Here is a 27,571-nt window from a genome sequence, read left to right on the forward strand (position 1 = left end):
AAAATTAGTCATGGATAACTTTCTGAAGTTAGAGAAGATCGGCGAAGGAACTTACGGCGTGGTTTATAAGGCGAAAGATAAAGTGACTGGATCGCTCGTTGCATTGAAGAAAATCCGACTCGAGAGGTTCGTCTATTTTACCGCATATTTCGTTATTACGATTTACAAACAACCGCTAATGCACAGTACACGTGGATGTCTTAATTAATTAACTGGTATACCAATTAACCGAACAGTTATATTAAATAACGGTAATTATACTTAAATGAGTACAAAAAACTATAAAGATTTAATTATTTTTACAGATTACTTTGAACAATGATACCATAAAATCTCTTTAAAATTGGAATAAAAGTAGTAATTTTCACCAATATTTATAGTCTGGTGTTTAAACAATAATTATTTGTATAAATTAGTTACAATAATAATAATAAATCAGCACTGGATGGATTTTTCCTTCCCTAATTAGTTAATAGTAATCATTTTTTTTTATCCAATAATTTTGTGAATTATTTTTATCTTTAGTCTGTGTTCATTTGGTAACAATATAACAATGAACATCCTGTTTTGTATGAACTTTGTGTGTGTGTGTGTGTGTGTTGTATGAATTGTAAAAAAATTACTAAAATTTGATCATATGTACTGTACTCTAAATTTAAAAATAGTAAAGAAGTATTTTTAAATGTTTGAAAATTATTTTACTCAAATTTTTTGAATTATTATTAAAATTCATAAAAAAGAAAACAGTATGCTTTTTCATGTAGCAAGTTTATAATAGATTGCTGATCTTGCCTCGAAAGCAGTTTTAAAAAGTTTGGTTTGATAATTTGAAAGTCTTTATTGCGATAAATATAAAAATATAATGCATAAAGTTCCGACGATTTATAATTGTTTAAAGAAAAACTGGTTAATGTTACCTATGGTAGCAAACGTGGCGGCTCGTCTCTGAAACAGTGGGGACGCACATTCTAACCTAACCTATTGTAATAAATTACCCCTATTCTAATAATACTATATTAATACTAAATGCTTTATCAATAGTTAAACTGATATATTTTATTATTGATGATGATTTTAGTAATTAGATATACAGTATTTTTATTATTTTAACTAGATGTTAGACATTAGATATGTCATATAATTTATGATTGAAATATAAGATTGATAGAAAATTTAATTAGGATAAAGAATAATACTGATTTGAATTAACACTCATTTATTAAATTTTTACAAAAATCATCACCAATAAATTTTAAATGACAAGAAGAAATCTTGGTTTGTAAAATTTTTTACTTATATAATTTCTCATCATAAATAACTACTTAGTATATCTTGTCTGTTTTCTTATGTTTGTTTTATATATATATATTTATGTTCCATTTGTATCTGAAGAATTATTTTAAAACAAATGTGAAAGATAATAAAAAAATTAGTATTATTTGTCAAATATGTTTCATTTATTAAGTTAAAATAATTATGACTTGTAATAATTAATAACTTGAATATTCACTGTAATCATAATTAAAATATCTCTATTCAAAGTTATTTCCAGAATCATCTAGTAGTCAAAACTTGTTCAAACGTAAGAGGAAACTGTTGATGCAATTTCCATTGGAAAAAAAATAGTTCTAAAAATCTTCTATGAACTAGACATTGGCCAGTTGATAATTTGTGAGAATAGAAAAGAGAAAGGAAAACAACACCTTAAATAACTTTGTTTAGTGTTCCATAATCTACTGTATTGATTTCAGCCTGATGATTGCCTTTAAATTATGGTTGAAAATATTCACTTTGAATGATTAAATTGATGTTTTTGCTGATTTGAAAATGGTTATGATATGCAGTGTAAACATGTTTGGTGTACAACATTCTTGCATTACTAGTAACATATTTCCATTTTCTTTTGGTTAGTAAGAAAAGTTGACAGAAATTCTACTTTTTTCTCATTTGTAGCCTATAATTGTGTGTGTCCTTCAATAGTCTCCAGACTAATAAATTGTACTCATTGCTAATCATCTCAATTTTTCTTTGAATATCTTAAAATATCAAAAATGGACTTCAGGATCATCTTCCTTAATTAATTACATTTATAATATTTCCTGCTTTCTTCTTGAATTAATCAAAAATACTCTTGTACTTTTAAGAATTTTATAATTCAAGTATGTTTTCAAAGCATGCTTTTGATTTTAGATAAGAAATGTCAGGTACCAAAAATATGCAGGCCTCATATCAGGCCACCTTTTTAAGAAAACATCACTTCTTAGTTTTTTTAGAATTTAATTCAAAATTTAATAAAATAAGTGGCTTTATATATTTATTCATTAGTCATAGCCCTAATGAAACAATATAATTAACAATATTTTACATTGGTGTCATTATCTGGTATATATGTTCAGGACTCCAATGAAACATATCTGAGAGGCAGAGTTATGCTGCACTCTGTTCATAACCAGATTGTATCAATAGTAGCATTTCTTTTTAGTGGATCTTTTAATTCTTTTGGTATTTGCTTGTTTATAATATGGTACATTAAAACCCAAATTATCCAAAGTGTAATTATCCAGATTATTATCATAAAGCTAAATGTCAATTTTTTCTGACAGATTGAAGAGTGTTACTAAGTTGTTGCTATTGTGTTACATGAAGAAGGAAGCAGTATCTAATGTATTAGGAGGAAAGAGCCCGAGTGAAAGAGATGTTATTAGTTTATTAAGTATAATGTGGCAATGAAGTAGAAGAAATTTTAAAGAAAGAAGGTTGCAGAGAAGGATGTTCTTATTTTTAAGAAATATGTACAAGCACATTGTGTGGCTGTTTTTATTCACATTAACCTGTCTAGAAACCTTTTTTGTTGGCAAAGATACAGAAGGGCTGGCTAAACATACAACTTCAGCTGCACATATGTAGTCTGACTAATTTTTTGATATTTAAATGGGAAGAGCCACAACTCATAAATATAAACTGTCACTTATTAAAATTCTGTCAAGGAATATAGATGAGCATTATTAGCAGTTTTTAAGATTTTAGGTCACTTTTTCATTTTTACTTTCTCATATTAGAAGGAAAGTATGGTGATTGATCAAAAAATGATCTCTCCAAGATTCTTATATTTTTGTACTTAGGACACCTTGAATCATTGAGAAATGTAAAAAGATTTGGAGTAATTTCTGTATGTGTGAGGGGGCATGATTTTGTTCACCCTGTTTGAAGCTTAATAACTCTTGTGCTTTGTGTCAAAAATTTCTGAAATTTTGCAGGGTGGTTTGTCTAATAGGGAGATTGATGCTATTAAATGTTGGTGATTAAAGGTCAAAGGGGTGGGAGATAATGGGGGTCATGTGTATCTCCAGTAGGGTCAGACTAATTGACAATTTTACTCACTATTAGCAATTACAATTTTTTATAAAACCCATCCCTACCCTCAAAATTAAGCTTTTTGCCATTTTATAATAGTTAAAACTATAAAAAGTTTTTAAATAAAATATGGCAACAGATGGCATCAAAATTTAAATGTTGCTAAGAAAGTTGAGCAACTCGTTGCTGGTTTATTTTGGTAAACTGGAGTAAGAGTTCTGCATGTGAATTTCTCTTTTGTTTTGAAGTTCAAACTGTTATGGGACAAGAATAATAGAAAAGAGAAGAGAGAATCTATTTTTTTTCCATTGTCATAAAGTATGAACTGGCCTTAAGAGTGCAATTTTAAAAGAAACAAACCAAAAATCTGGTTTCATTAAATATATTTACTGATATATTAGATATATATCAATAGATGTTGAAACCTGATTATATATTTCAGTGTTATTAACCACATATTACAATAAACCCTTGATTTAATGGACTAATTTGGGTGAGGGATTTTTGTTAAAAGTTCATTATATAATAAAGTAGGTTTCCTGAATGCATGTATAGAACTAGCTAATTTGTCAATTTTTTTATCAGTTTTTAATTAGCTAGATACATTTGTGTAATTAAGGATGTATGAGAAGTTTTAATTTTACAGAAAAGTTTCTATATGTATGCATTATAGTTCTGAGACTGTAATAAACAATTATATGATTTAAATCAAACTAAACAAACATTTTTTAGAAAATATACTTTAATTATATTTAAGAGCAGTTATTCTTGGATTTGGAAAAAAGTAACCTGTTAATTTAATTACATATAAAAAGCATCTTAAAATTAACAGAGTATTAATATTCGTGGATGACACACAGACCAAAAATTTTCTGTTAAATTGAAGTTTAAAATAGTTATATATTGATGGAACACCATCTTATATTAATTAATCAATAATAATAATAATAACAATATAATTGATATTAATGTTATTGATTGATATAATTTAATATATGATGATTAATATAAAACTGCTCCATAACAATGTTTACGATGGCAGTGATAGGTTTAACAAATGAGGAAGAAACCAGGGGCCGTATTCTGGTCACTGTCTCTCGTCTCTCACAAGCCGGTTGCTGATTGGCTAATCCAAATGATTAGCCAATCAGCGACAGGCTTGTGAGAGACGAGAGACCAGAGACGGTGACCAGAATATGGCCCCAGAAGTAATTTGTCACAACTAAGCGATCAATGGCTGATGCTGATTAGTTAATATCAAATTGATTCTTTCCATAGACAGACTGTAATGATATGATGTTAGATTTCAAAACAATAGTTTAAGATAAACAAAGAATCTGTTGGAAAAAAATATATGAAGCCTATTAAAAGATGATACTAACCCATTTGTCATTTTATGATATGCCATGATTTCAAGATACCCATATTAAATGTTTAGAAAGTATTAGGTTTTTATAAATTATAAAAAAGTATTTTATAAAATAATCAAAATTACACTCAGCAAGAAGTAAATTAATTGCTAAGCACCATCTTCAGGTGAGACGGAATAGTGTTTTAAACAGTCTCACTTGAATAGTCTTGACAGAAGGATTCCCATTAGATAAAATATTTGTTTCCATTATACTCACATTATTATTATTTACACTTTATATAGAGTTTATTTTTGTAATTTATAGATTAAAAAGTTAAATAAAAAATTTTTAAGTTGGTTTTTTTTTTCTTAATTTACTCAAATTAAATATTTGACCCATGATTTGGAGTTAATAAATTTTAAATTTAATTTTCACCCATCTTCAAGGAAAGGTTTACTATTACTGGTCTAGGCACCATTAAAATTTGTTCCAGTTAAACAGTAAATTCGGTTAATGTTACCTATGGTTCCAAGATGGCAGCTCGTCTGATTCCAGCAAGGAAACAGTGGGGACGCACATTCTAACCTAACCTAACCTAACCTATTCTAATAAATTACCATAATTATTACCAACAAAATTATTAGAATAGGTTAGGTTAGGTTAGGTTAGAACGTGTGTCCCCACTGTTTCCTTGCTGGAATCAGACGAGCTGCCATCTTGGAACCATAGGTAACATTAACCGTAAATTCTGATTCATGTTTGGTTTTCCATCAGAATAGTTTTTGTAGTTCTGGAAAAGATTTTAATGTTGGAAATTGCCATTTGGATTTTTGAATTATATTCATTATTACGTTTCATAAGACTAATTGTATCTTTCTTGTATCTAAACCAGCGGTTCCCAACCTTTTTTTGACCAGGGACCACTTTGATTTCATTGTTGCTAACAGGGACCACAAGGTTTAAGAAAAATAAACTGTGTCAATCTAAAAATAAACTTTAATCAAAACTTTTAACATAAGTAATCGTTAAACTCAAAGTAACATGCTTTAACAGTACTATTATAATAGAAAACATAACATTTTTAGTAAAATATATAGTAAGTATATATATATATATATAGTAAGTATATATTTAGTAATTTTTAGTAAAAATTAAATTCAGTTTGTATCAATGTGGGAATAATTTAAAATGAATAAAAGTTTTTTAAATCTTTCGCGGACCATATTTTAGCTCTTGCGGACCACTGGTTGGGAACCGCTGATCTAAACAGTGACAGATTTGTGTGTAAAGTTCCATATAGCACAATGAAAATGCAATTGTGATTGATCTATTACAATATAGTCAATAAGAAATTGATTAGCTTCATATATATTGCTATTTCATCTTTTTATCTTAAATTAATATGAAAATATATTGATGAAATTTTATCATTCCAATTCATGAACATCTTGAATATATGCAAACATTGTACAGAATAATAGATTATTGCAAAGAGAGAGAATGTAAATATCATTTAACTTAACAGATTGTATAAATTTTTCATTTACAACTTAATAGAAAGGAATCAAAGTTTATTTCTAATTTGAATTCTTTTATGTATAAATATCCTTACTAATTTGGAATTCTAAATTAAACTAAGTAACTTTTTCCATTGTAGTTAAAAGCTATGTAAGGCTGCTTTGCTAATTCTTAATGAATGATGTTTTTAGTAAATTAATTTTGTTTTGAAAAACTTTTTTTATATTTTTGGTCACATACTGATAAGTTAATCCAAAAATTAGTTTTTCTGCCTTCTATATAGTGTCATCTGATACAAAAATAAAAATACATAACTTATTGTTATAATTTTTGATGTTACTAAAGCACAATAAATGATGCCGATTTAATTATATATTGAATGAAACACATGAAAAATTTTGTTAAAAAATAGCATCTGCAGACAGTTGGCATCAATCATTTTCCAAGTTATTACTGTGGTTGATAACATTTTACTTGGAACACTTTAATTAAAATACCTTGTATTTTATATAACAGATATAGTACTGAATAATCTGTTTACAATTTTATTATTCCTTGCAAAATTTAATTTTAAATTATATTATTTGCTTAACTAGTTTATTTCTAAATAAAGAAAAATAAGAAAAAAAAATTTAGTGTAGGACTACACATTTATTCCAATTTATTTATTTGCAAATGTTTACAGCATTACATTAAGATGGGAGATTATATATATTTCAACGTACACTTAGACTCATTGAATATTATACAACGTAAACACCTTATAGTTGAGAATCTTTTTACTACTTTAAAGTTTTCAACCTGATTAACAGGCCATCATCAGGTTATCAGTTTACTGGAACGTTTACACTCGTTCTATAATTGAACTGATATGAATTTAAAATGGTTTGAATATTTGGTTAAAATCAAAATATAAAATATAAATAATATAACTAATCCATTAAATACATAAACAGAATGAATCAAAATAAATAGAGTAGAACAAATTAAAATAAAATACAAATATAATAACATAAGATATAAAATTACATCGACCGTGCGCTATGCATCAGATTTTACTAGCCATTATTGATCATATATTTCCATGCTGATGGTAAGCCTGTGGCATCCTTGTAGTTTAAACATTTGCCAGTCAGGCTGGATTTATAAATTTTGAACTTTTCCAAACTTAATGCCAGAGTCGGTGAATGTACGGTGTAACAATTCTGGCCTCGGCCCATTCAACTACCGAACCATCTGTTTGCGCCACTCTGGATAGTGCTGTAGAATAGTGTCCCTTGTTTACATTGTGCATGTGCTCCTTAAGCCTTTTGTTATTTTATGTTTTGATTTTAACCAAATATTCAAACCATTTTAAATTCATATTGGTTCGATTATAGAACGATTGTAAACGTTCCAGTAAACTGATAACCTAATGATGGCCTATTGATCAGGTTGAAAATGTTAGTTAAAGTAGTAAAAAGATTCTCAGCAATAAGGTGTTTATGTTGTATAAAGATAAAATAGGACAAATTGTGTAGTGTAACCTACTGGAATATTTAAAATTATTACTAATTTTTAAAAAAATCAATAGACAGTTTGAGAACACTCTGCTGAGCTGTATATAATCGCAAACTGATATTAAATGGAATATTTAAATTCACCATGCACATAGACTCTTCTTCAGTTAATGTCACTCTGCCTGTTAGCACAAAATGGTTAATGTCAAAGTATCTATCTTATGGTAGTTGGCTAGGAATAAAACTTCTGTGACAATAACCAGCGTGAGATATTTAAGTTGGTTCAAATGTAATACAGTAGTTAAAAAATTTTGTTTTAATTTATGTGGATGTAAATTTTAATATTGACACAAAAAAGTTATAGTAATGTAGCATAAAAGCAAGATGGCTTTTCTTCTTTTGCTACTCTTCTGTAGGAGGAAAAACTTAGTTTTAATAAACAGTTTATTAGAACAAATAAAACAATTTTTTGAAATTTAAGAATGAATCAATCAGTGTTCCATGAAAGTAGTTTTGTTAATAAATATAAGTTCTAGATGCATATTTTTTTATGAACTACTTATATTTTCTTCTGTCAACATCAGAAAATTATCTACATTTCTCATTTTAAGTACAGTGTTTTCTTAAGTTCAGCAATTTTCTAAATGAACATATAACAGTTGCTTTTAAAAAAAAACCTAGTTTTCTTTGTTTTCTAATAGACACAAACTTATGTTTACAAACATTGTTTTTTAAATTAAATAGATAAAAACAGGTTTTCATAATCTTATAAAATAAGATTATTTCTAATATATTAATTTTATAAATATAGTGAAGCTGAAGGTGTTCCAAGTACCGCAATCAGAGAAATTGCTCTTTTGAAAGAACTTAAGCATACAAATGTAGTCAGGTAATGTGAATTTTAATATAAAATGGATAAAATTTCTTTTGACATAAAGTTTTATAATTATAATTTTGAATTATTATTTTAGTTAGTTTATAATTTAACTTGTTAATTAATTATTATAATTAATTAAAAAATGTTTAATTATATAATGCAGCAAGATAAAAGTAAGGACAGTCTTTTAGCACAGTTTTATTTTATACTTTATTTTATTAGGTTTAGGCTCCAGATTATTCTATTACAGTATTTATAAGTTAAACTCATATAAATCATAAAATACAATGAGTGAAATTATATAATTCAAAATTTTAAAACTATTTACTTTCTTTGGGAAATTAATAGATTGTTTCATGGATAAGTAAAAGAAAAAATAAAAAAGATAGTGTATATAATTAAAATATCTATATCCAGTGGACAGTATTGTTTGCTAAGATTATTTGGATGTCAAATAACCAAAAAATATGCTTTTTCAAAAAAATAGTTAATTAATACATGTAATTGAAGTAATGTGCTATATTTAATGTTTGCAATGGATCTGTCATTAGTATAAATTAAAATGCATTATTTTAGATAATGACTTTAAAATTTATATAGTTTTTACTATAAGCCTAAAATTTATTCAAAAATTTCAATATATAAGAATATCTATAGAATATCTTATATAAATTATTGTATCGTATGTCACAATACTAAATGAAATTTAATATTTTTTATTAGCATTGTGACAATTGTAAACAATGGCTGTCACTAGTATATATTTAATCACTAAAGTATGTCATAGTTTTTTAATCTTAGGAATAATGAGAGTGATTTTGTGTTTTGAAAATTACTATATATATAGAAATCCCAACTGCATCTTTGTCAGATCAAATAATGCTCTACAGTTGAATTGTGTAGAACAAGATATAAAATTTAATTTGCAGTAATACACGGTTATCGAAAAAACCTCAACCATGATCTTGCAAACCTTTCTCCAACCACAACTACCTCTTACCAGTGCTACAACCCAAAGGATATCCAATAACACAAAGCCTCCAACTCACTAAGCGTAATTGTTGAATATAACCATATATTGAGCGACTCATACAAAGAAATGGCAAACATCAAGGGTGCTAAATTGGCTTAAAATAGTATATAAAAGTTACTTTGTGATGGGAAAGATGAGACTAATGAGTGCAGGGCACCTGGGGTGTATAAAAATTCTGATGAGGGACAATAGATTCAAAAAGACCTAGAACCTAGAATATATTGGTTCGACCAAGTGCTCTATCAATAAGTGGCTATAAGAACACAATTATGATATATAGATTATGGAAAACACGCCACACTGCCCTGTCTGTTTTTACATCTCAGAAAATTACAGCTGCATTTTTGAGATCTACATGCATCTAATCAGACAATCTCAGCATGCCAACTAACTCAGAACTCTGGAATCATCGGAAATTCACATATCTGAAATTAAAGGCGGGTATTTAAACTTCAAGGAGGATAAAAGTCTGCTATATACCTGGTAGTGCTTTTATGATAAATTAGGGTAATACATTATACTTCAATTTGCAAATTTAGTAATTTTTAATTTTTTGCAATTGTTGGTTAATATTAAAATTTTTTTTAGCATAATAATAATCTTTTTGTTTAATAGTACACTTTATTGTAAAAGTTATGTAATATTTTAAAATTTTATATCTTGTTCTTCTATGCATTCCAATTTTAGAATGTTATTTGATCCGACGAAGATCTTATACCTAAGCAATTTAAGACTTGGCGATAAGTGTCATTGGAATTTAAAAATTTTATTTAAAATTACCTTTAGCAGCCATCGAGAGATTTTTTTCCCCCCTGTGAAAGTTTTGTATACCCTAGGTTAAAAAATACTGTTAGTTTTAATTTTGGTTTCTGTGAAAATAGAGAAAACCTGAATACTTTGGAATTAATAATTCAGCAATTAAGCAACATTTTTTATACTGGGAATTTGTTTGCTTATTAAGGCAATTTACTTTTATTTCTATGTTTGACATTGTTGTGTTAGTTTTTGTTTTTATTATTTCCTGTATTCTGTTACACACTTTCTACAAATCATCATATATTATAGTTCTATATATTATATATTACAGAAGTTTGTTAATCTGGTATCAGTGGGGCCACTAATGCCAGATTACTGAGAATGTCAGCAAAAGCCAAATTAATTATATGCAATCTAAACATTGTAGAATTTTTGCTTGGCAAAAAAAAAAAAAAAACATTGTTTAGTAATTGTGACATAAACATGTTTTAGATGTCGGAAAGCATCAGTGAAAGCCTTTAACTTGGGACAAAATAATTTTTCTTGATCATATTGCTTTCAATTCTGTTTGGTCAACTTTCCAATGTGTAGCAATGTGCACATTTGTATTCCCCCACTTTTGCCTTGATTTCTGCCCAAGATCTTTAGTCTATTAAAAATAATGCAGATCCCATACCAAGGTATTCACAATGTTTTTAGCATACCATGTGCTCAAACAAATACTGGTTTGCAAAATATTAGCATCCTGGATTGGCAGACAATTACAGATTATCAGGTGCTTTTCAGTGGGTGCCAGGTTACTAGACATTCTAAGTTATTGGGTGCTGGATAAATAGTAGATTAGAAGTTAATCAACTTTATTTTTTACAAAATATGAAGAAAACATTTCCATTTATATTCATTATCATAGGTTTTTTGAAGAAAAGAACAATTGTGTATTTTATAATTTTTACTGTATATACTAAAGTTTTTTTTATACAAAGGCTGATCATTTCATTTGTGAAATATTGCTAAATTTTTCCTTATTGCAATCTTCATCATCTGAAAATTTGTCCTGCTTGAAATTCTTTTCCTTGATCTATACACATCTTTGTCATCACCAAACCTGTCCTCATTTGCTTTGTAGAATTAATTTTGGAGAAATGCCAGTTTTCATTGTGGTTCTGGTTACTTCAGATGTGAAGTGTTTGTCCTTTAGTGTTTTCTTTAGTCATTGAACCAAAAAGAAATCACATAGAGCTAAATATAGTGAATATAGATGATGTAGCAAGATTTCAGCTTCAGTTGTAGTACTAGCTGCACCATATTGGCAGCATATGTCATGAAGAAATCACTTTTCAATAGCAAGTTCTAGGCATTTGTCATAAATGTTGCATTGAAGTTTTATTCTAAGAATCTTACAAGGAGACTGTCAGACATTTGGGTTTCCAATTCAAATGAAACTTGGCAAGCATATAGCCCTAAACACAAATAACTCCTTGTCTAAATAACAGGACTCGCTTCTCAAATGTTTCGAAAAAACAGGTCTCTGAAAATTGAGTGTTTGACTTATAAGTCTTCGAAGCTTCACTTCTCCTTGTAGTTGTGATAGCGGAGTGCATAAGACATTACACAAGGAACTACATGATCTAGGCTTAAACCTTCACATTTTTAAAAAAATGTGAAGGCTCAAAATTATTTTATTATTTTACTGTATCATTAGCATTTTTATTGCTATTCCTCATCTTTAAAGCTTATAAAAGAGATTTAATTCTTGCATGTCATTAAGTAAAATTTTTATTTCTTTATATTATAGTTTTTTATTTTCAGATATGGTGGTATTACTGTATTTGAAGTGTAACAAACATGAATGCATGAGGAAGTTGTCCATAGCATTAACAATTAGCATAGTTACAATGTGTTTTTTAACCTATTTTCATATCCGACTTGTCTTTTTTGTCCATCTGCAGATGGACAAAAAAGACAAGTCGGATATTAAAATAGGTTAAATTTCTGAAGTTTATTCGCTTGTGTTGATATAGTATGTAATCAGGAGCAAAAATATGTAAAAAGAGTAAAAATAAATATGAAGAAATAAAAATTTTATTTAATGATATACAAGATGATGAGATTATAAAATTTTACAACAATATACAAGAGTTAAATCTACAGAATCTTTTTTACTAAACAGAATATGGCATCAAGTTTTTTAATTTCTTGTGTTATGAGTTTTAACCCATTGGATGTTTAAATCCTCTGTTGCCTGTGATACCATGTTGAATTTTCGTCTATGTTAAGCCTAATGAAAATTACATGTTTTTGAAAAGAGTAATTGTGGCTATAGTGTTGTCCAAAATTATTTTATTTATCACAAACAAAATAGATATATTAATAAATGTAATAACCAAAAAAAATTATATTTTGAAAGTCAGTTTTAATATAAAAATTATAATGACTAGCAGCATCTAGATTCAAAAACGTTCAGATGCTGTAATGAAATATCTAGGATCAACTGGTCGAGGTCATAGGTCATAACCCCGAGATATATCAGGAATAACACAGGATAGTTTCTTAAACACTATGTAGTGTAATGAATTTAAACACTTGGCGTTCTATCATCTTTATTTAGTTCAGTTGATACACGTTTAAAATACATATTTCAGGCATAACATCCCCTCTTCAGCCAACTAAAATTGTAACAAAAAATACATACAATATATAAAAGGTTAAAAGATACATATAAATGGTTAAGATATTTTAGGACATATCTTGGGATTATTTATAAACTGAGTATCGTAGATGAATACATATACGGCTTACACACTTTTTTTTAATATCTATTTAAACAAATATAATAAGTATAACATTTATTATCTAGATGCAGTGATCTGCACAACACACACAAATTATAAATGTACCTTCCTTGTTCCACTTTTTGGGGCCAACTGAACTAAATAAAGATGATAGAACGCAAAGTGTTTGAATTCATGTTCAAAGTCACAACACTGTTTTAGAATATTAAAACATAGGATAGGTTAAACATGAGGAATAATAATAATAGTAATAATGCTAATGATATGTTAAAATAGTAATTTTGTTACAAATTAAAAAAAATTAATTAAAAATGCAAAGACTCGTGCTTACATTGTATAGTTCCTGTGTCTAATGCCTTATTCACTCAGCCATTGCAATTATGAGGTAGAGTGAAGCTTCCAAAGACTTATAAGTTAAACACTCAATTTTCAGAGGCCCATTTTTTGGAAACACTTAAGAAATGGGCACTATTATTTAGACAAGGAGCTGTTTGTGTTTAGACCAAGTTTCATTTGAATCTGAGTCCTGAATGTCTGGCCCTCTCCTTGTTAGTGTTTGCTTCCTTATTTAGAGTTGTTTGTCAGGATACAAAATGTAAAAATACACATTTTGCATTTCAAAAAATTGCCAATGACAAGACTATTAATAAAAGACATATAAATAAAATTGATCAGCACCTATGGTAGCTAGTGATAAGATTTCAGAAAAGGTGCAGCAAATATATTTTTCCAGAAATTTATTCAGAAGAGAAAGGTGGAAACAGTTTTGCAAATTTAATTGATCAGTCCTTGTATGTACAATAGCAAAAAATATAAAGAATAAGATTTTTAAATACATTGTTGTAAGTGTAATTTTTTTATTTCCGTAGGTTAATAGATGTAATTCATAGTGATAAAAAACTATATCTTGTATTTGAGTATCTTTATCAGGATTTAAAGAAATTAATGGATGCTTCTCATCCAACAGGATTACCTTTGCCTCTAGTAAAAGTAAGTTTAATTAATAAATTTCATTATTAATATTTTATAGATATAGGAAACATCAAAATTAGAAACATAATTAAAAATCACGGTTTTCCTGCAAGTAACATCAACAATTTGATTTTATAATAATCCCTCATCTTTAGTGATCAACATCTTGACCACTAAAGCCTTCAGGATGACACATTCATTTGACAAAAATGTTGGATATCAAAAAAAGGCATTGGAATTAAATGAAACTTTATTAGTATTAAGATGATAATGGTAATATGTGGTTATAATATCAAAGCAAATGGATAATTTTCTGTGGAAAAATGCAAAATGGAAAATTTAAAGCAACCTTTACCTTGTAAGACCTCTTCTTGCTTAAATGCATGTAATAATACATCTGGTCCTACAAATGTTTAGTGGGTGACAAATCTAGAGAGTGGACAGGTCAAAGAAGTGTAGCAATGTGGCAAAGACATTCCTGAGAAATCCTAGCTTTATGTAGCTGAGCATTATCTTGTTGGAAAATGGCTGTTTGCAATCTTGTCAAGTTAGACAAGGAATGATGGAAACCTGAATATATCATTGTAGTGAGAATGTCTCTTGTTCTGCTACTAGGAGTGATTGATTATCATAGATGTTGGTCTAGGGTGCCAACTCTTAACACCTTTACTGATGAGAAACATTATTTTGCTAGTAGTTTCTCAGCAGTAAAAGTGGGATTTGAAACACTCTCCCTATACTAACACAGTAGTCATCTATTCCCAAACAAAACCAGGAAATTTATTACTAAAGATGATAAAATATTGCCAGTTGCTAATCGTCCAACTTTCTCTGCCATTAGCACTGAACGTTGGATGCTAATGTGGCAAGATGAGTAGTGGTTTTCTCTGCTATTTATCTGCCAATAGGAAAGGAAGAGATAGGATTCTGTAGCACACTTGTCTTTGGATAGCGGACAGTGTTGCAGAGTTCGTACTACAGTATATGTGCTCCCTCATGTATCAACTGCCACCTCACAGTCAGATCAGAACAACTTAGATGGCAAGCAATTCAGCAAAATTCTGCTTACCTCAGCCCAATGATGTAGCCTTTCTCAAACTTTGTCAACTGTGCATAATGTCTTTGACTTCATTGTACAGGCATGTCTGGCATTTGAAAACCTCCAAACACTAGATATGCTAATTTTAAGGCATCTAGTAGCATCATCTGGTATGCAATCAGACCAAAGTTGTAATCATTGACTTGACAAATGTTCAGTTTTGCAACAATCAGACAATTCTGTCAGGATGTATGATTTCTTTTGTCAATGAGTGTATTTTTAAGGTTTCTTTTTAATAGGTTTTACACTGTTTTAAAACAATGATACTCATGAAAAAATCAAATAATGAAATTTATGGTGAATAAAAATTATTGTATTCTTCTAGAGCTACTTGTGGCAACTTCTTCAAGGTATTGCTTATTGTCATTCACATAGAGTACTACATCGAGACCTTAAACCACAGAATTTGTTAATAGACATAGAAGGAAACATAAAATTAGCTGATTTTGGATTGGCTCGTGCTTTTGGAGTGCCACTTCGTTCATATACACATGAGGTATTAATAAATTGTAAAGTTAATCTTATGGTATTAAATACATAAACTGCTTTAATGGTGCACAAAAAAATAAGAGGAATTAATTTTAAAAGAAATGAACAAAAAATCAAACATTTTAATATCATTAAATGCTAATGGCTTAATCTTTGAAACACAGTGTCTTTCAAATGCATTCTTGAAGAGAGATGTTTTTTTAGTTTTTTTTTTAATGCTCCATTAAAGTAGTTCCTATTTATTTGCATTTTTAGAATTGTTTTAGAGTTTTATTGTTGAAGATTATACCAGGTAATTAATTATACTTATGACAATAAATGTAATGATGAATAGGATAATTTGATAATGATTAATCATCATTTCATCTGTTGACAAGTTTCATGATTAAGAATGACTTAATTTAAACTTCAAGCTGTCTTTTCTGTCTTTAACAGTCTAAAAATAGTTCATAAGAATATATTTTTTAATTTTAAACAAACAATACAATAGATTTACAAAAATAATGCTTGAATATTTGAAAAAATTGTTTGGCATAAAATTTCAATTTAAAATGCTCTTCAAATATTTAGTATAATTTCTGATAAATAAAAATAAAAAATAACAAGTGATATGTTAGTATATCAGCTGGGGAGAGTTTTTCTATAAACTTTTAAATAATTAATAGCTTTATGTAATTTGAAGATGGATTAATGTTTATTAAGACAAAATAATTTACTTTTAGCTATTGCCCCTTGCCCTAATCTGAGGAGGTTTTTATGTAACGATCGGGATGTAGTTTCGATCCTAGAAAAGTCTGGCGTATATTCCATTCCGTTGGAAAACCCACTGTCGGGGGCACACACCCACTATATAGGGGTGACCACCAGGATGCTGTCCAGTTATATAGCAGAACACCAATGTTCTGTCGCAGGGGGGCAGCTGCGACACTGAGTTGTCCAAGTTGGTTGTACAGCACCACCACACCCCACTTTGGGACCGTGCGGTGTTGCTCAAGTGCTGTGATGAAAGGAGATTGGTGTACATTTGGGAGGCCCTCTTCACCACACTGCTGTCTCCTTGTAATTCTCCCACCCTTGAGTTGCTCGGCACTTGGATCAATCTGTACAAACGGATAAGACACCTGCATTAAATCCGTTTCAATATCCATGCCTTCCTTGTGCAGTAAGGCGCGTGCATGAAGATGTTACACGTATTTAAATCATTTCTGTAAGCTTTATTATTTTTAAGCGTTTTTTGTTAAAAACGGCCAATTGCCGTTCCTGTTCTCTGCACTCTAAACGCATACGCGTTGATGTTATGCAAATTTAAGTTCAAGTTTTGAGTTATGTTCTAAACGGCTAACGCCGTTTGTTGTTTTTGCACGGCAGGATGCATGCGCGATGATGTTACGCATACACTTTTAAATATAATGTTTTATGTTCTCTTATTTTAAACTTATGTTCCATGTGGCTAATGCTGTTTTGTTCTAAAAATTTTCAAAAAAGTTTGTTCGAATTCTATTTCTACCTGAAGACGACGTTTTTAAATATGTCGAAAGCGCTCGCAGAAAATAAAATGTTTATTTTTTATTTCTTCCTACATACAACTTTGTTAGTACAGAAGAAATAAATGCAAATATGCTACTTACACTGCAGTATTTACTACTTTTATTCCAAAGCAATTCTAAGAAACTATTAATGCTTGGAATTTTGAAAATAATTAGGAAAAATAGTAGGCTTTGAAAATTTAAATATTTTTGCAAAAGATATGCAAAATCTTTACTACAAGTTGTGGTGTTTTAGTTTAGTTTAGTTTTAGCATTGACTTTGGATTGATTTATCGACATGTTTCTTATTTTATTTTTTGTTAAAAATTAATGCGTTTTCATGTTTAATTGTGAAGTTTGAATGTCATTTAAATAGATAAATGTAAATCATAACTTTATTATTTCATTATTATATAAAAAATAAAGCAATAATAAAAAAATCAATTTATTATATATAATTTAGCAAATATAAATTATTATTATTAAAAAAAATGGGGGTTACAAGAAAATTATAAATTATAAAAAGGTTAAGAACCACTGTACTAGAGGAGCAAGTAAACTTAATTTAAATTAAAATTTGTCCTGTTTCCAAGAATCTTTAAAATATGCCTGTTGAAGCAATATCTAATAATGACAAAGTGCAGAGCCACTCATATTTGATTCAATTTATTTTATCCATTTATTTCAAAATAAAGCAAATGTTTTGATTTGCTGATCTATCCAATTGGATGTCTTCTACTTTGATATTTCTTGTTTCTTCTTTTGGAACTTGGTTGATATCAGCTACAATTTTTTTCAAAATATTCTATTGTTCACAGCCTCTGATTCTCCAGAAAGTTGTCTGATGCAATGCGGGAAACACCATTATTACTTTGTTTTCTTGTCTTCTATTGGTCCATTGCATTTTTGCTCCTTTGCTCCTAATTTATGTCTGTCTGGTCCAAATACTTATGTTTACATAATTTGCAAAGTGAGAAAGTATGCCAGTTTTCTTCAAATATTGCACTACTTGTCATGCTTCATACTGAACCGCAGCATCACCATATGTCCATTTTTTTGTAATGATTTTCACACGATTTACACCGGTAACAGGTTCTGGATTTAGTGTTGATTTCATCCCCCCCAGTGTTAAGGTGATGTTGAGTTTCTTATTTTTTGTAATAGTGAAGTTATGTTCTTTTCCATCAAAACTTCAGAATTAGCATGAATTATATTAAATACAAATAAAATATTTATATTTAACTAATAAATTGCCTGATAGAAGAATAATTGTGTGAATGAATTGACCGAGAGGAACAAGTATAACAAATACTGTTCTGTATCTGTTGCCTGTAGCTTTAAAATTCCTTTTGCCATGTGGACACTAAGAGGGTCTGCATTCCACACCATCATTGGTTCTTCTGGCTCACAATGGGATGGCTGGATGCTGAGAGATAGGATGTGGGATCCAGACCCATTCTTCACCATCCAGAAAGATGTTCCATTTTTCATGAGAGGTTTGCACTAAATTATAACCTTGATCATCTAGAGAGGTAAGCCATCCAGCAGTCCAAACAAGACTTGATTAGCAGCACGTTAGTGTTGTGCAAAATGATTTATTTAAATGTTTTGAAATATTCAAATCATCTCAGTAAAATGAGTCAATTCACTTTCAATGTGTGACTCAGTTGAGACTCAAAACTTATGGTTCTCAAAGATACAACCAACAATTGCCTTGAATGATTGGGCTAGAATTTGGCTAATTAAATAATTAATACAAAGCAATTTGTCACTAGAAGGAGGCATTAGGTGCCATCTCTTGATTAAATTGCTCAGGGTCTGGGTGGTGCAGCTGGCAAGTGCACCGCATGGCAAGCGGAGATTGCGGGTTCAAGCTGCATCCCGGGTCAGTTCTTTTATTCTAGAAGGTTCTAAATTATTAATTTAATCAAGAGATGGTGCCTAATGCCTTCCTCTAGTGACAAATTGCTTTATATTAATTATTTAATTAGCCAAATTCTAGTCTGATCGTTCAAGGTGATCGTCAGTTGTCTTTATATACAGTAAGACCCCGCTTAACACGGGGATGCGTTCCTAGATGACAAAGCTCTGAGCGAGACAGCGTTAAACGAGGTCATTTTAACAAAGAGTAAATAGGGATAAGTGAACATGAAACCAAAAATAAACAGATTTTACTTTAATTTTAGGTTTAATTTGCATAATAATATATGTTAAATAACACAAACATATGCAGACAGAAATGTAAAGTTCATTTCTTGTGATGAAGGTCCTGTCTCTGTTGAAATTCTTAAGATCGCATCCAAAACACCTCGTTTTGCTTTTGCACTCCTTTCAAAATCTGGATCATTCACTACAATTTGATCAACGATTTTGGTTATTGTTACCAAACTTTTACTAAGGAAATCTGTAGAGAAATTCTTTGGGTTCTTTGTTTTCAGAATCTATTTTCAGAATCTATTTTCCAGTTCTACATGAATTCCTTGTTCTGCTAGTTCTTGAAGGTCATCGTTGGTAAGGCTCTCACCAGAAATCTGCAGTAACTCCTCAATATCCTGCTCATATACATCTCCTAGTCAGGCTGTATCAATTAGGTTAACAATTTGGTCAACCTAACGATACAGCGATAAGCTATTCACATTGAGAATTCTTGGATACCTTTGTCCTAACTTCTTCCACACTCTGTTCATGCATTTATCAGTTAATTCTTGCCAAGCGAAGCCGATATTGCCTATGGCGTCCATGATGTTATATTTTTTCCAAAATTGCACCAAACAAACATAGATTTAAAGAAAGAACACCTTTTTGCCACCTTTTGCTGATTGGTTTGTGTTCATAAATAATTGTATTATATACAAATCAGTGAAATGCTGCAAAAATTAAAATCTGCGTAAATTTTGAGCTTTTCTTAAGGCTTCAAGCAGACTGCGTTATATCGAATCAGCGTCTTACTGTATTTATCGGGCTTAAGAATGTTTATTATATTATGGTTTTCAATAATGTATTGGAAATATTTGGTTTGATGATGTTTCTAGATTTGTAATTTAGATTAAAAGTAAAGTTTGCAAATTGGTGATAATTAAATCATTAGATATACTGATATACTACTGATAATATAATAGATGAAATGAAAATATAGGTGTAAAGAAAACAAAGATAATCAAATAGGCTGTTGTTTGTATATTAGGATGCTAATTTTTGATTTTATATATACAGTATATAAATTGTTTCTGTAGCTTTGCCTAAAAAATATTAAACATTCTCTAATTTGTAATGCTTCTGCACAAATTGTTCCTTCCCTTCCTTTTGAGAATTTTCTTTTTTCTCTTCTTGCCTTCCCTTTTGATTACTCATTAACTCTCTTATCTTATCTTTCCATTTTGTTTTGTGTGTATCTCCTTTTCAGCAATCCAGTGAGGACTGACAACTGGATTGGCTGGAGGGAGCCACATGTGTAGGGGAGGGATTGCTCCCAAAAAGGATATAAAAACTAGTGAGGATGAGAGAGGAGAACCTTTTATTCTTTTTGTCCTTCGTCTTAGTTGTGATGGCTGGTGCTCGTCAGTAGGAAAGGGGACAAGCATCAGGACTAGAGATGGTCTGAAGAACATTCAGGAATTTCATGACGAACTCTAATTGGCTCAATCCATTCCCATTGAACTGTGTAGAAAAAAAATTCAAGATGATTTATCATGGATGTATATACCAGCCAGATGTGTTGTTTGAAGACAGTATCTTTCAAGTGAGTGAAACTGAGGTAATCCTAATGAGTGTTGCATATTCCGTAGATTTGGCCCCTTTTTCTTCCTTTTTTCTTCCGTATTAACCTGTACTTCTGTTCTTATTAATTAAAAGTGCATGCCTATCATGAAATAAATATGTAAAAAAAATGTATATTGTCAGTGATGAAACATGTATTCAGATAGTTTGATCCTGTGTGTTAGTAAACCTAAGAATTGGAATGTAATTGTCAAGAATTGCACAGTTTGATTAGTAAAGTCATTGTTTAATCTGACTATTCTTTGTTACACTAGTTCCTTACAACCACATGTTATGGAATACTACAAATTATAGCTGCATCGTCCATTACACAACTGTCTTAGAAAGACTAATGAACTACTGTATGCTAGGGCAGTAGAATATTTCCTAATTCTTTTAATATTTATACTCCTTTAATCTTGACAGGCAGCAAACTGGATATATATCTTGTATAGTTTTTTTACTTTCTTATTTAAATTTTTTCAGATATCGCATACACTTGAGATGCAATCCTTAGAAAAAAACATATATACTTTTTATTTGAAACACATTATTATAGCAAATGAAGATGGTTACATTATAAGTATTAATATGATACATTTGATAATTTTTTTTCTTTAATGTCAGATCAATGAATCAATGGTTGTTAGAAATTATAATTTACAATTTAAAAAAAATTGTTTTTACACTTTGATTTTAGGTTGTAACTTTATGGTATCGTGCTCCAGAAATTCTTCTTGGAACTAAGTTCTATTCTACTTCAGTAGATGTGTGGAGTATTGGATGCATATTTGCTGAAATGGTAATTAATAATAATTTTTAAAAGTTAGCATTATTTTAAAAATGATTGATTTTTTTTTATTTTTTAAATTTATTAAGCTGACTCGTAGAGCTCTCTTTCCTGGCGATTCTGAAATTGACCAGTTATTTCGTGTCTTTCGAACACTTGGTACACCAGATGATAGAATTTGGCCTGGTGTTAGCCATTTACCAGATTATAAATCATCATTTCCAAAATGGACTGCTCAAGACATTGGAAAATTTGTGCCTTGTTTAGACCGCGAAGGACAAGATTTACTTCTAGTAAGTTTTTTGTTAAGACATAATTTTGAAATAGTTTTTCTGATATGTTTGAATTTTTCTTTAGATACCCAAACTGTTGTATGTATTATACTGTACATTTTAACATAGAATTCTAATTACTAACGTCATTGTTACAGTTTGAATATTACTCCATGAAAGGAGACAAATATGAACCAATTAATTAATGCTTCTAGTTACTTAGATATTATTTTATTAATACTGTATTAGTCTATTGTGACTATAAACTATTAGTAGGATTTATTATCAGTTGCAAATAAAGAAAGTTTATTCTTATGAACCAATAGACTAATTCAATCTCTCTAGTTTCATCTAAAAGTTAAATCAGTGTAATAAGTCCTACTAATAGATTATAGTCACAATAGACTAACATTAATAAAATATGATCAATATTTGATTGTTGTCATTACAATCTTTTTCATGATTCAGATATAGTAATAGATGGGGTAGGGAAAATTTGAAATGCTATTGAAAATTTAAGAATACTTATATAAGAAAACTTAAACCTTTATGAAAAATATAGTTCAAATTCACATAACTAATGTATAATGGAAAATGGAGAAAACCGACTCCTCCTATGAAGATCCTACAAGATCATTTTCCACAAATTCGGCAATATTCCCCCTGTAATCCCTGCCACAGTGTTCCAACCTCCGCAATGTGTCAATGCAGCCATAACTTCCCTTATCAGAAGGGCTTTCCTAATACTCTCTACTCAAATTATTACCAATATTGAGCTTGATTCTATCTGTTCAGCAGTGTGTGGGGCAGGCTACAGTATTGCCAAGTATAACCACATCTTAAACAGGGTGAAAAGGTCGCTCTTCCCCACCACCAGTTTGCGGAACCCAGGGGAATGGACCGTAGTCCAGTCTTCTTTACCGTATTGTGGTAACCTGTCAGCCTGTGTATCTTGTATCTTCAGACAAAATTTCTCGTACAGTAAAACCTCTGTTTTCGTTGACTTCGGTTATTGTCAGTTTCTGTTTTCGTCAATTTTTTTTTTTCGCAAAAAATTTGTCTCTGTTTTCGTTGATTGCCTCGTATTTTGTCAGTGTGCTCAAGTGACCTCTCTGCTAATTTTGTGAAAACAAAGGGCGACCCATGTGTCTTCTGGCGCAGTGTGGCATTATTTCTCGTTGTGCGAACATTACCCTGCGACGGCCCACCATTGGCCAATGGTTCCGTTCCCTGAACACTGGGAGTTCGGTCGTGGGTTCACGCTTCGCCAGGGCGGGCTGGCCACGTGAAGTTTTCCGGGTTTTCTCCATGCCTGTACAGTCTGAATAGGGGCCAGTTACCCTTAAACGGATTTCCTAGAAGGCATTATTCCCCTTGATACGATTATCATAAACGCATACAACTACTATTATATGACAGTTACTTCACACTTTACCATGGGACGATATAGGCTAGAAGCTCATGTCCAACTAGCTTCTACAAGACGATGCGTGTCTAGCTGAACAATTCCATTACTTTCATCTTAATGCTAATTATCTTATCTTTAATCTTAATGCTTTTATCTTTATGCTACTTAGTCTTTTATGTTAATTTCTTATTGCTTTTAGTATTTAAAGCTATATTAATTCTCTTAAAATGTGTTTTTGGTATGTATTTTGGAGTGTCTAGAACGAATTAATTGGATTTACATTGATTCATATGGAAATAATTGCCTCGGTTTTCGTCGGTTTTGGATTTTGCAGATTGTTTTCGGACAGATTATCAACGAAAACCGAAGTATCACTGTATTTACCTGTCTCATTGCGCCCAACTCTACGGAGACTTTTCTGCAATGATAGAGATGCACTTTCACACTTGGAGTTAAAGTTAGGAGTGTATTCTGTTCCATTAGAAAATATAACTGGGGCATACACCTGCTATGTAGGGGCTACCACAAGAATTCTGTTGTCTCAATTAGCTGAGCACCAGCATTCTGTGGTGGTGGGAAGGTGTGACACTGGCAGTGTTAGCAAAGGAATTGTTCAAGATGGTCTTACAACATAGTCACACCCCACTTTGGGACCACTCTGTATTACTTAGGAGGAGTGGTGAAAGGACCCTAGTGTTCATTTGGGAGTCTTTCTTCACCATGTTATTGGCCCCATGCAACTCCCCCCATCCTCAAGTTGCCTGGCATTTAGGTCAATTTGTACAAGCATACAAAAAATACTGACTGTTTGTCTCCACTTTCTCTACATCTTTCTATGTGGTTGTCTCCACATCTCTAAGCTCATGCGCATAGATACTGTGTGATTTTTAAAAATGTTTTTAAAACTTTATGTTCAAAGTTTTGTATTCTATTCGATTAATGTTATTCCAATTCTGTACTTTAAAAGTTTTGTTCTGAAAAAGCATTTGATTTGGGTTGTTGCCTGATGGTGATGATTATATGAATGTCGAAAGTGTTAGCAAAGGAATTAAAAAGCTCTTTAATGTCATTTTCTGTTGATTTATTCTTTTTTCTCTCAAGTAAGCGTATTGGTGTGACCTTTAAATGACATGGGCTGTGGTAAAAATGTAATATAATCTGTTGCTAGCAGTTTGTTGAGATACAGGCCAGTCTATTCATTCGCTCCACAGTTCTGCAGCTTCTGAGAACATTCCAGGTCAGTATTTCATAACATGTTGATGCAAAATTCTATCTTTCCTGCCAGTAGTTGGTGATCTGCCATTACAGCTTCTAGTGTCTGAGGAAGGTTCAGACAGTAGACTTGTTCAAACAATTCCTGAACAATCCGTCATATAGCAGTTTCATTTTGTCATTTCTGCCTCTGTCTTGCCATTTTTTGCATTTTGAACAATGCAGAGGCTATACAAGATTTTATTGTTCACTTCATTTGCATGTTGCCAACTGAGAAATATAGAAAACAGCAAACAATTTACTCATTCAGCTGAGCAACGTCTGGCGAATGCTGGATGCGTGTAAATTTACTGCCTCCAATTTTTTGGAGGAGTGATGCTTTTAGGCATACATGGAGCTGTCTGTTACAGTGATTTGAGCCAATTTTTTTGTAAACCATAGCTCAAGTAGAGTATTTTATTTATGAAACCACTTTTGTTTCAAAAGCAAATGAGTCCAGTTCTCTTACCATTCATAACAAACAAATGGGGTGTGCATATATTTATTGCCACATCAATTCAGATGTCAGTCATTTTGTTTGAGTTTTTGGTAACTGAATTTAATATCTTATTTCCCTATTTTTAAAATATGATTTGTTTGGTGGTAGAATTTGTACTTAAATATTTAGTTGCAATATTTCTTTATTTGTATAAATTGTAGCATATTTTATTATTTTTTAAATGCTGTTAATTAATACGTATAATATAATATGCATTAAAGCCAAAAGTATTATTAAAAAAATTAATTAGTAGATATCTTTTGTTTAATTGGCTGATATTAAGAGTATATTAGTAAAATCATTATTGTGTATTTGTACTTTGTTAAAAATCACTAAGAAAAACTTGTTTTTTTGCTGATTCAAAGTTCATTAAAAAAATAAATTATAATTAGTAATTTTATACTGTGTGTATATTTATTTTCTTAATAATAATAGTAATAATAATTTTCTTTTTATAGAAATTACTTACATATCACCCAGAGAAACGAGTGTCTGCAAGAGATGCTCTCAATCATCATTACTTTAAGGATGTCACTGTTCAGCCACCACCATTATAATGTGTTCCTCTCAAATTTAATTTATCAATATTACTTAAAAATATATTGCAGAAAGTGTCATTTAAATTTAAGTTAACATTTTAAATGGAACTTACTTTTTAAAGTTTATAGTAAAATATATTTTTTTATTCATTATTTAGCCAATTAGTAACGCATAAGTAAATAAATTCAAAAGATTAATTTGTCTCTATAAAAGGCTATATGCGTAAGTCTTTATTACAGGACTCCATATATCAGATCAACAATAACGTTTCTTGCTTGCAATGCAAATCCCAGGAAGATCCGGGGAAGATTTTTAACTTTGGAAAAATCTCTTTTGTGTTGCAAGCAGGTAATGTTACTGTTGATGTGAAAATACTATTTTAATAATTATATTGAAATATTATTCATTGAGACAAATTGAATTATGAATATGTTTAGAATAATTTCACTTATTTTTTTATTAAAATGTAAGCATTTTTGATATTGAGAGGAATTAGTCTCAACATTCCGAAAAACTTTTCCATTACAGAAATCAAATGTCAATTAATGCCATGCCATATATATATTACTCATACTTGTTATATTTTAACTTAAATATCACATAATTTTGTATTTAGAATTTTTAATGTTTCGACCAGACTATTTTACGAATCATATTTTGTTTTGTACAAATTTTCCTAATAAAAATATTTTATAAATTTGTTTTCGTGAATTCATTTATTACGAGCATTTGAAGATAGTTAAATTTTGAAAACATGGTTAAAAATTTGATATAAAAAATATGTTCAATGCTAAAAAACTCCATCAAATGATTTATCTTAGTAAAATAAGTAGTCATTTCTATCTAAATCCTTACAGAACTTCTAATTGCATGAATAAATATTACTTTTGTTTTACATAATTTATTATTATTTTTATCCCCATATATACTTGAAAATATAATTACTATTATGCTGCTGATATTTTAAAATTACATCTTTCAAACCTATAACAGACAAATTCTTATCATTGATTTTTCCTTTAATAATAATAATTGGTTTAAAATATCAGGTCAGTCCATAAGTTCATGCATATTTTTATCTACAAAAAAAGCAGCAAAAAATTTTAATTAAATTTTATTTCAATCTATAATGTATTCACCATTATTTTGTACAATTTCTTGCCATCTTGACAGTAGCTTTTTAATTCCGTCTTCATAAAATGATTTCGGTTTTGAATCAAAATATTCAGAAATAGCCTTTTTTTACATTGTTCTCATCCTCAAAAGTTTTCCCTTTTAAAAAATTCTGCAAACTGCAAAAAAGATGATAATCACTGGGAGCAATATCTGGCAAATATGGTGGATGAGGTAAAATTTCCCAATTGTAGCTTTCAAGTTTCTGTACAGTTATTTTTGCAGCGTGTGGTCTGGCATTGTTATGCTGCAAGAGAATCTGCTTTCTGTTCACTAACGACGGTCGATTTTTTTTCAATTTTTCATTTAAATGCTCTAATTGCTCACAATACATTTGAGCTGTAATTGTTTGATTAGGTTCTAACAGCTCAAAGTGAATTACACCTGACATATCCCACCAAACAGACAAAAGAATTTTTTTTTGGATGCAACCCACCTTTTGCAGTCTGTTTTGGCTGCTTGTCGCGATCCTTCCATTGTCTTTTTCTCGTCACATTATTATAGAGGATCCATTTTTCGTCTCCAGTAACCAGCCTACCAAGAAAAGGTTCTAAAGCAATACGGGATAAAAGAGACGTGCAAATGTTTACACGTTGTTGTCGGTTAGCTATTGAC

General features: G+C 30.0%; 1 protein-coding gene across 1 annotated transcript; it reads left to right on the forward strand.

Annotated features, from left to right (window-relative positions):
* Nucleotides 1-26,457, forward strand: LOC136990199 (cyclin-dependent kinase 2-like). The gene is made up of 7 exons (XM_067288568.1): nt 1-126; nt 8,535-8,612; nt 14,051-14,171; nt 15,578-15,748; nt 21,724-21,825; nt 21,903-22,106; nt 25,702-26,457. Exons 1-7 carry the CDS (start codon nt 11-13, stop codon nt 25,798-25,800), a joined length of 891 nt encoding a protein of 296 aa, XP_067144669.1. The 5' UTR covers nt 1-10; the 3' UTR covers nt 25,801-26,457.
* Nucleotides 26,458-27,571: the final 1,114 nt, after the last annotated feature.

This window comes from Centruroides vittatus, unplaced genomic scaffold (assembly GCF_030686945.1).
Source record: "Centruroides vittatus isolate TY-2023 unplaced genomic scaffold, ASM3068694v2 scaffold_861, whole genome shotgun sequence".
Classification (NCBI taxonomy): domain Eukaryota; kingdom Metazoa; phylum Arthropoda; class Arachnida; order Scorpiones; family Buthidae; genus Centruroides; species Centruroides vittatus.